The 14,835-nt window shown below is 46.3% G+C and overlaps 1 protein-coding gene across 1 annotated transcript; it reads left to right on the top strand.

Annotated features, from left to right (window-relative positions):
* Nucleotides 1-7,165: 7,165 nt before the first annotated feature.
* LOC124691356 (GDP-mannose transporter GONST1-like) lies at nucleotides 7,166-10,729 on the top strand. The gene is made up of 9 exons (XM_047224644.1): nucleotides 7,166-7,244; nucleotides 8,020-8,245; nucleotides 8,368-8,507; nucleotides 9,004-9,133; nucleotides 9,324-9,422; nucleotides 9,557-9,711; nucleotides 9,975-10,091; nucleotides 10,179-10,276; nucleotides 10,376-10,729. The coding sequence occupies exons 1-9, from the start codon at nucleotides 7,234-7,236 to the stop codon at nucleotides 10,432-10,434; spliced, it is 1,035 nt and encodes a 344-aa protein (XP_047080600.1). The 5' UTR covers nucleotides 7,166-7,233; the 3' UTR covers nucleotides 10,435-10,729.
* The last annotated feature ends 4,106 nt before the right edge of the window (nucleotides 10,730-14,835 follow it).

Raw genomic sequence — 14,835 nt, 5'->3', positions numbered from 1 at the left:
AAGAAGGAAGACAAGCTCGCTAACCCGGCTTCCGATGAGAGCATCAGACTGACCCAAGGGCACACCACAAAACGGCCAACCACCTACAACCACTATCACAAAACCCTTTTGCGCATACCGACAAACAACACTGCGATAGAAACAACATAGGACCATCCCGGTTTAGGTGGCTCCAAGATGGCGCCTCCAAGGAGGTAGCGACGTCAAAGACAACACCCTTTGTCCGATCTAAAGAAAGATCTATGGCTTTTTCCCAAAGAATACTTAGAGTAGTCGGGTGTGCGAGGTCCACGACCATGCTTCCAATGAGGAAGATGGCGCACAGGAGCACCGACACAGAGCTTTCGCTCATAGAATCACACCCGAGGCCGCCACCAAACCAATTTGGCTGCAAGGATATCCGAACCTTAGCACTCTAGTCGGATTGAAGTTCATGAAGTTCGTGTCTCCTCCAAGGAGATGGCCACACCGAAGAGCTCCCCATACGTTGCAAACGTATCTATAATTTTTGATGCTCCATGCTTGTTTTACACCAATTTCTATATGTTTTGTTTATACTTTGTGGCATTTTTATGCATTTTATGAAACTAACCTGTTAACAAGATGCCACAGTGCGCTTCCTATTTTCTGCTGTTTTCGTATTTCAGGAAAGTTGTACATGAAATATTCTTGGAATTGGATGAAACAAAAGCCGAAGTTCCTATTGTACTATCACGAAGACGGAGTCCAAAGCAGAGACGGAGAAGAGCCAGGAGGCGGCCGCATGATACGTCTCCGACGTATCGATAATTTCTTATGTTCCATGCCACATTATTGATGATATCTACATGTTTTATGCACACTTTATGTCATATTCGTGCATTTTCTGGAACTAACCTATTAACAAGATGCCGAAGTGCCAGCTTCTCGTTTTCTCGCTGTTTTTGGTTTCGAAATCCTAGTAAAGAAATATTCTCGGAATTGGACGAAATCAACGCCCAGGTTCCTATTTTGCCCGGAAGCATCCAGAACACCCGAGAGCCGCCAGAGAGGGGGCACAGGCCCACCAGACCATAGGCTGGCGTGACCTGGGGGTGCCCCGCGCCCCCCTATGGTGTCGTCGCCCCGTTGACCTTCTGACGCCGCCTCTTCGCCTATATAAAGCCCCTCGACCTAAAACTTCGATACGGAAAAGCCACGGTACGAGAAACCTTCCAGAGCCGCCGCCATCGCGAAGCCAAGATATGGGGGACAGGAGTCTCTGTTCCGGCACGCCGCCGGGACGGGAAGTGCCCCCGGAAGGCTCCTCCATCGACACCACCGCCATCTCCATCAACGCTGCTGTCTCCCATGAGGAGGGAGTAGTTCTCCATCGAGGCTCGGGGCTGTACCGGTAGCTATGTGGTTCATCTCTCTCCTATGTGCTTCAATACAATAATCTCATGAGCTGCCTTACATGATTGAGATTCATATGATGATGCTTGTAATCTAGATGTCATTATGCTAGTCAAGTGGGTTTTACTTATGTGATCTCCGGAGACTCCTTGTCCCACGTGTGTAAAGGTGACAAGTGTGTGCACCGTGTGGGTCTCTTAGGCTATATTTCACGTAATACTTATTCACCGTTATGAATGGCGTAGTGAAGTGCTTATTTATATCTCTTTATGATTGCAATGTGTTTTGTATCACAATTTATCTATGTGCTACTCTAGTGATATTATTAAAGTAGTTTTATTCCTCCTGCACGGTGTAATGGTGACAGTGTGTGCATCCGTGTTAGTACTTGGCGTAGGCTATGATTATGATCTCTTGTAGATTATGAAGTTAACTATTGCTATGATGGTATTGATGTGATCTATTCCCCCTTCATAGTGTAAAGGTGACAGTGTGTATGCTATGTTAGTACTTGGTTTAGTTGTGTTGATCTGTCATGCACTCTAAGGTTATTTAAATATGAACATTGAATATTGTGGAGCTTGTTAACTTCGGCATTGAGGGTTCGTGTAATCCTACGCAATTAGTGGTGTTCATCATCCAACAAGAGAGTGTAGAGTATGCATTTATCTATTCCGTTATGTGATCAAAGTTGAGAGTGTCCACTAGTGAAAGTCTAATCCCTAGGCCTTGTTCCTAAATATCGCTATCGCTGCTTGTTTACCTGTTTTACTCGCGTTACTACCGCTCGTGTTACTACCGCTTGTTTATCGTCCCGGGCAAAGCACTTTTCCGGTGCCGTTGCTATCGCTTATATATATTCATACCACCCGTATTTCACTATCTCTTCGCCGAACTAGTGCACCTATTAGGTGTGTTGGGGACACAAGAGACTTCTTGCTTTGTGGTTGCAGGGTTGCATGAGAGGGATATCTTTGACCTCTTCCTCCCTGAGTTCGATAAACCTTGGGTGATCCACTTAAGGGAAACTTGCTGTTGTTCTACAAACCTCTGCTCTTGGAGGCCCAACACTGTCTACAGGAAAAGGAGGGGGCGTAGACATCACCGCACCATGCCTAGGCACGGGCCACCCCTAGCCACGCCTAGGGATGGTGTGGGCCCCTCGGGTGTCCACCGACCTTGCCCTTTCGCCTATAAATTCACATCCTCGGGAAAAACCTAAATACCTGAGCCTCCATCCATGAAAAGTTCTGTAGCCGCTGCCATCGTCAACTCTAGTTTGGGAGGGTTCTGAAGCTCTTCCCGGCACCCTGCCGGAGAGGGAGATCATCACTGGAGGCCTCTTCATCACCATGCCCGCCTCCGAAGTGATGCATGAGTAGTTCATCTTTGGACTGCGGGTCCATAACAGTAGCTAGATGGTTGTCTTCTCCTCATTATGCATCATGTTTAGATCTTGTGAGATGTCTATCATGATCAAAATCATCTTTATGTAATGCTACATGTTGTGTTTGGTGGGATCCGATGAATATTGAATACTATGATTGAGTTGATTATAGACCTGTTTATATGTTATTTGTGATCTTGCATGCTCTCCGTTGCTAGTAGATGCTTTTGCCAAGTATGTGATTGTGACTCCAAGAGGGAGTATTTATGCTCGATAGTGGGTTCATGCCTTTAGTAATCTGGGTTAGTGAAAGTAACTCATAAGGTTGTAGATGTGCTGTTGCTACTAGGGAGAAAACAACAATTCTTTATCCAAGGATAATTCTATTATTTACTTTACACACTTTACTTAATGCAATAATCTGTTGCTTGCAACTTAATACTGAAAGGGGTGCGGATGCTAGAAGGTGTAATATTAGTCATAGATGCAGTTGGATTACGATCTATGAATCTTGTTATAATGCCCAAATGAATCTCATAGTAATCATCTTGTCATGTATGGTCTTTATTCTATCAATTTCCAGTTGTAATGTGTTTACCCAGCATGTTATTTATCTTTATGGAGAGACACCTCTAGTGAACTGTGTACCCCGGTCCTTTCTGTTACACTGATAAAACCATCTACTACAAAGCACTGTTCTCTTTATTTCACTGCAAACAAATATCTTTTTCCAAACTATACGTCTAATCTTTTGTTTTCAGCAAAACCAGTGAGATTGACAACCTCACTGTAAGTTGGGGCAAAGTATTTTGGTTGTGTTGTGTGCAGGTTTCACGTTGTTGCTGACACCAGTAGTGCGCCCTGCCAAAGTCAGCCAGCAACACCTTCAGAAGTGATTTGTTTCTCCTACTGGTCGATTAAATCTTGGTTTCTTACTGAGGAAAAACTTGCTGCTGTCCTCATCATACCTTCCTCTGGGGGTTTTCCAACTGCGTGCTCTGCACAACATCAGCTCCCATCGACCCAAAGACGGCACACCGCACAAGAGCCCACCAAGGAAGGAAATCCACGGCCTAACTACACGACGCCTTAGCGACACCAGATCTCCATGCCTCTACACCACCGCACTGCCGCCCATCGCACTGCCTTCTCCATAGTGCCCACCGAATGGTCGTCGGATGCATCAATGCTCGAGGCCAAGTAGGATGGAAATGTAGCGGGTTTGGACGGAGATACCAAAACTAGATCCATGCACAAATCCATTAGCCTCGCTCTGGCCCACCCACGAAAGTATCCATGGCATGGATGTCGCTTCAAATCCAAATCCGTCGGATATCCAGATATCCATGGATATCCATGTGTTTGCGCACTATGTACATTAACATAATAATATTTAAGCATAACAATAACAATTTGGCGGCATTTCGATAGTATTTTCTTTAGCATTTCAACAATAAGTATGTGGGCCATGAATAGGAGGAGGAGAAGGAGGAAAGGCGACATGGTGAGAGCAAGCCCACCGCCAGCCCGCACGTCTTCTAGGCGGAGGAGAGCCATACTACCAGAGAGGTGGAAGGGAGGGCCGCTGGCCAAGCCCTCCCTCGCAGCGTGCGAGGGAGTGCGAGGGGATCCGTCTCTCGCATCTTGATTTTACCCTCAAGAGAGGGGCATCTAGGCCTAAGTAAAATCTCATGTCTCACTGACATGTAGGTCCCACATGCTAGCTGGATATTCATGGAGCAAAACCTCTACCCATGCCCGCCCCATGAAATCCATGGGCATAATCTTCCCTCCATACCCGTGCCCGTTGGGCCAGATATCCATGGATAAAATTGCCATCCTTAGGCCAACCCTCTGCCGCCTAAAAACCCTACACACACTAGCACCACCGCAAAAACCCTCCCGTCTCCACCATGACTGAGCTTGCGACCCTCACTGATGCCATGTGTAGACACACCACCGTGCCACACAAACCCGCGACCGAGGGCGCCATGTCCAGCGCAAAATAAATCACATGATATGATGGTATGTCCTCTTTGTTCCTATGAATTTGAATCAAATAGTGTTTGATACCTCAGGAAAAACAAATTAATCGCCATAATAGGTACGAGGGGGTGTGGTTTTTCTTTAAAATAAAGAGGGAAAAGGTCCATACCAAAAAGATCATAATGACTCAGCGGTGAGAATCAAATGGCATGCCAAAGGAAGATCCCTAGGAATTTCTACTTATCAAAGAGGGATTGACGCACAAGAGAAATAAAAAAAGTTTGAGTATATCTATAAAGTTCATGCATGAAAATCAAAGAAGCTTGAAATAAATTCTTAAGGGTCCAAAATCCTGGAAGTCAAACTTATTTCTAAGAATTTTCAAATTCTAAAATATTCTAAAATTCTTTTAAATAAAGAGAAAATTGCACATAGCCATAGTTTCAAGTCAACTCATGAAGGTTAGCCCCAACTTTTGGGCAAACTTTCATAATGCAACTTATTTTAAAGAAATATCTAACTAGCAGTCAACAACTCATCCAAATTCACCCTTTGATTGACAAAACTGACATTTCAGTCCTTGGGTCGGTTCTTGATGGCATGCATGTACACCACGCTGGCCTAAGATGTGAGACCCAAAATGTTTGTTTTGCGGTCAATGCGTGGATTTGGATGGATCATTCCTGTTTAGCTTAAATGTTGGGGTATTGTGGAAGGTTGTTCAGAAGTTGCGGCAAACAGTTAGGGATGTATCAGGTGAAAATGGCATATTCTGCAATTTTGACTAATGTCTGCCTGAACCGTTGGATCGTGTACATCTACAGAGATTTACCCAGCTCTATCCCACCCCAACTGTTTTTGCAAAATGAACACTGAAATCATATTTCCCTCCCGTTCTCACACATTGTTCTGAGTTCTCACTCTTCCCATCTTCACCACTCCCTAGCCAAGTCCCTCCCCACTGAGGCAACACGCTGGCAGTTCAAAGAACGGAGGCGAAGTGGATAGCAAAACCAGCGGCGAGAAGACAAGCAAGATTGCAACATTTACTTCCTTCTTCTCCCCCATTGGGGCCTGATTTTGCTCGGTAGAACACATGGCTCAGTTTGTTTGTTGCCATTCCCCTCAAAAGTTGCAACAGATCTAACTGAATGATCGCAAATTCGGTAATAACTTTTGTCGTGTTCTCTCTGAAAAGGCGAGGTCTGTTCTGGATTTGGAATGTTCATTTGGACAATGATTTTTTTACGGTGACATTTTTTTCGAGATTTTTAAAAGTTATGTCTTCACATTCGAAATTTCTTCAGATCGGCTTTTGTTCTTCAACTTCTTCGTAGCTAATTTCAGCGTTGCTAATATCCAAACTAACTCGGTAACGATTTCCTAGAACATGAAAACGGGGTTATATGAAAACATCTTGCCTCATCTTTGTTGCTGGGAAAATAGTGAAATCTCACCCTTGGTACATGATCGAAGGGCTAGAAATAAATAAAAAATCAGATTTTCAGAACTTGGACATTTGCAGCTGATACGTCCCCCAAACAGTTATAAGAACATCTCCAATGAACCACCTAAAGAGGACATGAAAAGTGTCGGTTTTGGTTGGTTTTGTGGTCGAGGGCAGACATGATCAGACTTGGATAGTGTTCACATCAACAGAAATCCACCCCAACTTTTGCTCGGAAATGGGGCGAGACAAATAGAAAGCATACTGCTTGTCCGCTTGGGGTGTCCAGTTGGGTGCTTGTGTTCGTCCATCCGACAGAAGTGGGCACGAAAAACCAAATGAGATTCCCCGTAGGAGATGCCCCAAGTCTACCAGAAACTTTGGTTTTGTGCAATTTACTCTTAAACAAAAGGGCTCCAACTGGGCGACCAGGATTTGGTGGATACAATTTAGGTGTACCAATTTTTTATTGAAAAAATTACTATTTAAATTCTATTTTTCTTTTTGTAAAATAGCATTCGTTCGATCAAGTCCATCTATTCCACCAGCTATTTCTGCTCCAACATGTCCACGGCCAGTGCGCAACACACAAAACATGCCACCTCATTTTGCTCAACCACGAAAATCGTGCACGCCCAAAAACAACGGGAGAAGAAATGAATACCACAAGTAACCTCCACAGCAGCGCCCACGTGTCTGTTACCCTTTCTTCCACAGTCACCGTACCGTGGGCCACGGCTCCTGCGGGACCCAGTGCTCAGCGACCGCGCGGGTCAGCGCCACGAGTCTGCCGAAGAACGGGGAGCGAGCGGCGCCGCGCTGTGTCAGCTGGATAGGCACGACCCGGGCCCACAGCGCAGCCTGCGAACGTTCCCTTTCCGCCGGATATTTTAAAGCCGCAGCCCCCCTTCCGTTGCTCGTCGCCGTCGTTTCCAGTTCCTCCGCCGCTCCACTCCCGTCGAGCGCCGCGCCGTCGTGCGCCGCCGCCGTGGGCCGCGAGGGAGCCGCGAGGGAGCTCCCGGGACCCGGCTCCGGCGCCATGGCTTCCAGGTGAGCTCCCCTGTCGACCTCCCGCAACCTCCACTCCACCTACGGCCCTCTCCCGCCCCGGTTGTTTCCCTGAGCTCCGATGCTACCTTCGGATACGCGGGCTGAGACGTTACTCCGGTCTAGTAGTATGCTCTATCGCCTTGCCCCCGATTCGGAGAGGGTTTGGGTTGCTCAAATTTTCGCTTCGTTTCGGGGAGCTGGTGGTGCCTGCCGGGGTGGGGGAACTTGCGATTGGATTCCTCTAGCGCCAAACTGTTAGTCGGATTCCTCCTTGCAATTTTTTTTTTGTCGATTAGCTGCGCAGCTCGACTCCAATTTAGTACAGTACTACTTTCGAAGCGTGTGGGCATGGGAATGTTTCATTGTTTCTGCTTGGCTTTTAGCCCCTCCAAACAAACAGGAATTACCTGGGGCCCGTTCTAGGTTGACCACTGTACTTGTTATGTCCTCCCGAATTTCATCCTTGCACTTGGCCGGCGGGATAGTTTTACTGCAGGGTTCTAGTAGTAGTACAAGTCCTGTAGCTGACTGCAACTGCGAGAACAAATTCACTGAAGCTGATACTTTAGGACATATTTTAACTGGAGCAATCGTGGTGAATCTTTTGGGGGATGCAGATGCTTGTATTTTTGTTCCAGTATGATGCTTGTTTTGCAAGTGACATTGGTTTCAAACACATGCTTCATCCATGGGTTCAGAACTTCAGATCAGAAGCAATCATCGCGCAAGCTAACGCATGATTCGTTGTGTTTCTTCTGGCTCATATTTTCTCCAGGCCCACGATGGGGTCCTTCGGTGTTGAAGGCACTGACCTGGAAGATGTCAAGGTCTCAAAAGACAGAGACGGCCCTTCACGCTTCCTCAGGCTCCCAAACATCCAGAACCAGTCTCTGATGTCCGGTCTGGCTTACTGCATAGCGTCCTGCAGCATGATTTTAGTCAACAAGTTTGTTTTGTCTGGCTATGGTTTCAATGCTGGAATATCTCTGATGCTTTACCAGGTAACATACGGTATTACTGTTACTGGCTGTATACTTCTCATGCTAGTTGTGTTTTCCTTCTGTGTTATGTCTGTGCTGCTTGGGTGGCATTGACATGTCTCCTTCATCATGGTTTACTGCAGAACATTGTATCGGTGACCATTGTTTCTACATTGTCCCTCTCTGGTGTGATTTCAACTGAACCGTTAACATGGAAGTTAATCAAAGTTTGGTTGCCTGTGAACATCATATTTGTCGGAATGCTAATCACAAGCATGTTTAGGTATGTGTCAGATATCCCCATCATTTTGAGCTTGGAGCACTGTTTTTTGTGCACTTCACTTTGGTCAGTACTTATATCCTATTTGGTTTTGGACCATGGAATCTTTCACTAAATTTGAGCAGGTAGTTTTTATTGTTATCTATTCTTCCATTTGGTAAAATATAAAAACCACACTCTATTTATTCCTTCCCACTCTCAGTACTAGTGCTTAATAATATTTGACAGCTCATAAAGTTCATTTAGGGATAAATGTATGTTGTGCTGATACTTGGTGGATGTTGCAGCTCATCTGCCCTGGGTCTGTCCACGTTCTGTTAATTAGTTAGACAGGACAGCGGAAAACTTGGATCAATTTCTAGGCTTAGGAAAATTTTGAGTTCAGTCTTTCCATATTAGCTGTGAAAATATTTTTCATCAACTTATATTAAGGAAGATAGATTTTAGTCTTTGTTAATGTTAATTTCCTGCACCTTATAATAATTTATGTACCTTTCAGTCTGAAGTACATCAATGTTGCGATGCTGACTATATTGAAGAATGTCGCAAATGTACTTACTGCTTCGGGGGAAACATACTTCTTTAAAAAGCAGCATGGTACACAAGTTTGGATTTCTCTCATGTTGATGGTATGTCTAATTATAAGTTATAAATGTTTTAGTAGGACTAGAATGCTTGGGGGGCTTATTTTCTTCTTCAATTGCTGAATAGTTGCATGTAGTTGATTTGTTGCCTTATATCTAATAATAGGTACTCAGGAAACACTGCCTCAGAATAACATGTGTATCGAAGACTTGACTCGCCTCTCATTTTCTGTAGATAATCTCAGCCATTGCAGGAGGAATAACAGATCTCTCGTTTCATAAAGTCGGCTATACATGGCAGATCTTAAACTGTTTTCTAACAGCATCATATTCGGTATTGTTCTTGATGCCAGCTGTTACACCTCCCAAATGTTTTAGATTCTCATCTCCAGTCCCATAGATTAACACTAGTTACAAGACAAAAATCTTTTGTTCTGTGGCACCTCCATATAACATGTTTTCTTCCAGCTTACATTGCGGCATGTAATGGACAGTGCTAAGCAAGCCACCAAGTCTGGGAATTTGAATGAGCTTTCAATGGTTTTGCTTAATAACGCCCTTTCACTACCATTGGGAATTATCCTCGTGCTTGGTTTTAATGAAGTGGAGTACCTGCTGGAAACGTAAGTTCCTCGCTCACTTTTTCTAGCACAAACCTAATGAACAACATACAATCTGTGGAACCGCCATCTTTGTGCAACTATCCACCCTGAAAGTTCCTTTCAACTTTCATGTCCACCCTGACATTACAAATCAGTTCCTTTTAGACGCACCAACACCAAATAGAGTCTAAAAGTTAGTGTATGTCCATGTCATCTGCTAGCTAGAAAAACTAGTTATAATTGCAAATATTTACCTTTTAGTCTTATGGAAAATGAATTTGCAGGCCACTGCTGAGGATGCCCATGTTTTGGCTAGTCATCACTGCCAGTGGAGTTTTGGGGCTTGCTATCAGCTTTACTTCGATGTGGTTTCTTCGTCAGACAAGCGCAACAACTTATAGGTACCAAAGGAATCCAACAGGCCTTTCTTAAATGGACGTACTTTCACTGTTCGTGAGCTTCTGACCCAAATATTGCTCCTGTTACAGCCTTGTAGGGTCTCTTAACAAGATCCCCCTCTCTATGGCTGGAATCCTTCTGTTCAAAGTCCGGACAAGCATGGAGAACTCCATAAGCATACTGTTTGGTAGGTTTTGTGTACGATGAGGTGAAACCTATATTACCTTTGGGCTGATACATGCCACATTTGCCTAACAGAAGAAACCTGCACCCTTTGACCATGCAGGTCTATTAGCGGGAGTATTTTTCGCCAGGGCGAAATTGCGCGACAGCTCCCAGTCCTAGCTGTCTGCCGGGTGTACAGGTGGTAGAAGAAGGTAGCTAGGATTCTCCTGGTCATCAGAAGCAGGATGCTCCCTCAGCTTACAGTCTGGGAAACCTGTGCATATGCGAGGTTCTTTCCCAGTTGGCAAAGGCATCAGACAACATGTAGTTAGCCTGGTGCTACAGTTTTCCTTTTCGTTTCTTCTCGGCAACGACCTGGAAAGCTGGAACCCTGTTGTCGCTCCATTGTTGCATGATGATACAGTCATACAGATAGATACTGCTGAAATATACCTGGTTGGGTGGGTCTGCTCTATGCATTGCTATGGATAGGTAAAATGCTCAAATGAACATGTAGTCCTTCCACTCTCCAGAAAATGCTATCGGAGCCCAAGCTCACTGGAGCTCTTTATTTTTTAAATTCGAAAATGATATTTTAAAATTTCAAAAATTCTGGGAAAAAAATGTACCTATCAGCGAACTCTTTGATCCAGTGTCCAAAGATGGGTGCCTAGTGCGGCTTGTAAATCAACTGGGATATGGTGTTTTTCTTGTTCCAGGGATGATCTTCAATGTTCTTCTCCAATGGCTTCTTCAACGACAATGCATAACTGGCGGTCGGTGACCTACCAATAGCAAGCACGAATAGTGATATGTTTTGCCCCGTGTACGAATCACTCAGTTTTGTTGCATGTCAGTGTTGGATTATTAGGCAATTTTCGTGTAAGTTTAATTACTGAAAGCAAGATTACAGTTGCACAAGCATACTTAACCATACACATCAGACTAAGCACATGCATCAGATCTGAACATGGAACAAGTAGCAGTGCAAGGTAGGAGAGTAGAAGCACGTACATCGCGACCGGGAAGGTCGCACCAGCAGCAGCACCACCACCATTGGAGTTGTTGATGTCGCCCATGGTGTAGTCGGATCTGTCGATGAAGCAGCCGAACCGTCGATGAAGAAGACGAACAGCAGCGAGCAGTCGCGCCGAGACGCTCCCCAAAAACCTTATCGCCCGTCTCCCGGTGCAGGATCTCAACGGACGGAGTTTCGGAGGCCTGCTCTCCCGGACAGCTGTGCACGCAGTCGCTGGGATGGGGAATACTAGAGAGTAGAGCACTGTTCTCCAGATCTGATCGGTCTCCTTGTATAGCCTGGGAGGAGAGCCGCCCCGAACACCAAGCAAAATATTTAGGCTTCCTTGAGTGTGTCTCGAACTCGAACTCGAGTCACGAAACACGGCGTGCGTGCGTGACGAGGCGGGGCGGGGGAGGAGGAGTGCGCGAGGGCTCTTTCTATTCTCACTCACTTGGAATGACTAGAACAGCAGCCTTTATATACCACTCCAACTCACTCCCAACTAGCAATGTGGGACTAAACTTTGTCCCCCAAGACTATCCCAAGCTGACAACGTGATGGACCTTGAGATTTCAGGAATTGTAAACTATATGGACTGCATTACTGGGCTGCAGCCCATCTACATTCAACAGTCAGTCTGTTTGAGATCCCTAAAACTTGACGAAAATGAATGAAACATGGTAGCACAAATCTCAAAGCATAAAACTAGGTGAATCCGACGGCACAAACATGCACGGGAGGTCATGTGCATGGAACAATCGCCAGTTCAGCACAAATACATTCGCTGATGTTTATGTTCTTTCGTTACTTGTGGGCATTTTTTCCGAGTGATACCTGTGGCTGTGGGCATTTTTAAAGGGTCTGTGCGCATTTTGTGCACTACATCTGTTTCGATGAGTAATGCTTCGAGCATCTCCACTGGCGCGTCCCAAATAGTCGTCGGTAGGGGCACCGGCACTGTCGTATGGATGGGAGGCGCCGGCACAACATCATCCATTTGGGGGAGCTGTTCCCACATCGGCGTCCCCCATACGATAGCCCCCGATAGATGATTTGAATTAAAAACTCAAACAAAAGCATATAATTCGAATAAGTTTCGAATTTAAATTTTAGCCCAACACATGGCCACCAAATTCGAATATGAAGTTTGGGCAACATACGACCACCGAATCGCCGTCTAGTCCGGCTGCAAAAAACAACTCCGGCTTTCAAGTCAAATGATCAGATGAACGGGGTCATGGGCGGCTCAACCTCAACCACGTCCTCATCGTCGGCGAGCCCCGACGGCAGCTCCGTCGCTGCAACAGGATCCACGGGCGCTGGGGGAGGCATGAACGTCGAGGGTGCCGGCGGAGACATGAACGTCGAGGGTGCCGGAGGAGATGCCGCCGCAGCCGCCGCCAACACCTCTTGGCCGATGCGCTCGCGGTACATCTCATGTCACACCCTCGCCAACGGGTCCATCTTCTCCATGTCGGCCATCAAGATCTTGGATTCTTGAGACATCTTGGCAAACGGAAGCTGCGTCGCTTCGTTGGTGGCCTTCATGGCAGCAGCGTGACACTACACCATGGACCAAACAAGAGGGCAGAGAACTGCCGGTAAAAGTCCACCTAAGCAGGCAATTTAACTGCCAGGAAAAAATAACTGCCGGCACAAGTAGGAGAGGGCAGACTTGCTGCCGGTATAGATGGAGGAGCACCGGCAAACAAACTGCCAGCAAGTGTCAAAACATATGGCGGCCCATATTCTGCCGGTACAACTTGATCCCGGCCCATCAACTGCCGGTACATCTGTGGCGAGGGGGGAGCGAAATAAGCCCGCGCACATTAGCGAGTTTGCGCGGGGAGCGAAACTTTGGCGAAAAAGGACCGCGCTCAGCCCATCTCTCTGTAACTAGTAGGTGGAAAAATCCCAAATCCCTAAATCCCCAATCTCTCTGGCCCTCACGCTGCCGCCACCTCTCCCCGCCGCCGCGCTCGCTCGGAGCTCGCGCGCCGCAACCGCAACCACCTCTCCTCCGCTCGTCGCTCCCGCCGCCGCGCGCGCCGCTGTAGAACCGTCAAACCTCATCCTCCCAATGGCCGCCGCCCTCTGCAGCATGTGTTGACCCTGTCCGCGTCCGTCCGGCACTTCCCGTCCACGTCCGGCGCCGGGCTCGCAGCCACCAGGAGGAAGTCGCCGCAGCCAGAAGGGAGCTCGCTGCCGGCTTCTCGAATCGTCCCCAACCTTGTCTCTCCGTGCCTGAGAAGTGTATTGTGCTGCCCGCTTCCACCATCCAAGAGAATCCTAACAAGAACTGCATCTGCTACTCACCACGGTTCCTGAACCTGTAGTCGACCAGCGCATCAAGGTGAGACCAGCCCCTCTTTTCAGTTATTTTCTACAGTTTTCTTATTGCTAAATCATGAATAAATCATGTGATGTTCTCACTGTGCTGTAACAAATATACGTGATTGCTAAGTTAAGTCAATAGTGAAATGTGCGGTGTAGTAGTCTTGTATACAGTTTGTTTTCGTCAGTCTTGACTGATTGCTAAGCTGAGTGTGGCAGCAGATGGTCTTGTCGTTGATCAATGGCGGCGCCAGAAAATAGATGTTGGGTATTCATTGTAAAAAAGACAGGATTAGGAGCTTGCATAGTTGGGTTTAGGGAATTCGATCTGATAGTGCTAGGTTAGTACGCCAAATAGCTAATTTATTAGTCTACTAGTCTACTAACAGCTAGTGCTAGAGCTGAAGAAGGGAAGACTCAAGAGCACCTGGTCGGCCGCTGCGTTCAGATAATTAGGTTCAGTGCGTTGTGCGTTGCCGTCGCCACCTGAGGTCGCCTGCTCCACTGGACACACCCTCAATCTACTGCCTGCTCGGCTGATGTCTGCTAACCGCCGGCCGCGGCCGTTGTCGCTAGGTCGCTGCAGGCACCGCCGCAATCACTAGGGCTATTGCAGTGCCGCGCCGCCTGCCGCTATCTGTGTGTGTGGGAGCCAGAGGCTGAGAGGTTCGAGCGCACTCGAGCGAGAAGAGACAAGACGGGAGTTCTTCGGCGTGGGCTGGCATATTGGGCAGTACGAGGCTATGGACATGTTCGCATAGTATAAAATTTATGTTGCCAAAAAAATTGGGTATTCATGTGAATACAGGTGCATACCCCCAGCGCCGCTAATGTCGTTGATGCACAACTGAAATTAGATTTCAGTAGTAACTCTATTTGTGTCGATTTTACAGGCCATCAGCGAGTATGTCATTTCCGCCAAACTTAATTAACATATTGAATGAGTTGTTTTGCACGAGTTGGAAATTTAATCATGTTATGTTATAGAGTAAGAAATCTGTATTATTTCACTTTACTGCATGTTTAACTACTGCATGTTTAATTCCATCTCCTTGAAATCTGTAGTATTTCACCAAAGTGAACCCATAATCTTAATTCCTTGATTGTATGCACTTTTATATATCTTCCTGTTGTGTCAGGTTAATTTTAATATCACTTGTGAAAAATGGATAAGAGCTGGATGGTTGAGGATAGGCACACCGAAAAATACATTAACGGGGTAAAAG

Source organism: Lolium rigidum, chromosome 1 (genome assembly GCF_022539505.1).
Source record: "Lolium rigidum isolate FL_2022 chromosome 1, APGP_CSIRO_Lrig_0.1, whole genome shotgun sequence".
Taxonomy (NCBI): domain Eukaryota; kingdom Viridiplantae; phylum Streptophyta; class Magnoliopsida; order Poales; family Poaceae; genus Lolium; species Lolium rigidum.
Note: the sequence above shows the minus strand (reverse complement) of the source record. Positions and strands in the feature narration are given on the sequence as shown.

Bases quoted from the DNA above. Each gene is read 5' to 3' on its own strand.
- LOC124691356 (XM_047224644.1), top strand. The intron at 8,246-8,367 runs GTAACATACGGT...GGTTTACTGCAG, and splicing joins TATCTCTGATGCTTTACCAG to AACATTGTATCGGTGACCAT. The intron at 8,508-9,003 runs GTATGTGTCAGA...TGTACCTTTCAG, and splicing joins CTAATCACAAGCATGTTTAG to TCTGAAGTACATCAATGTTG.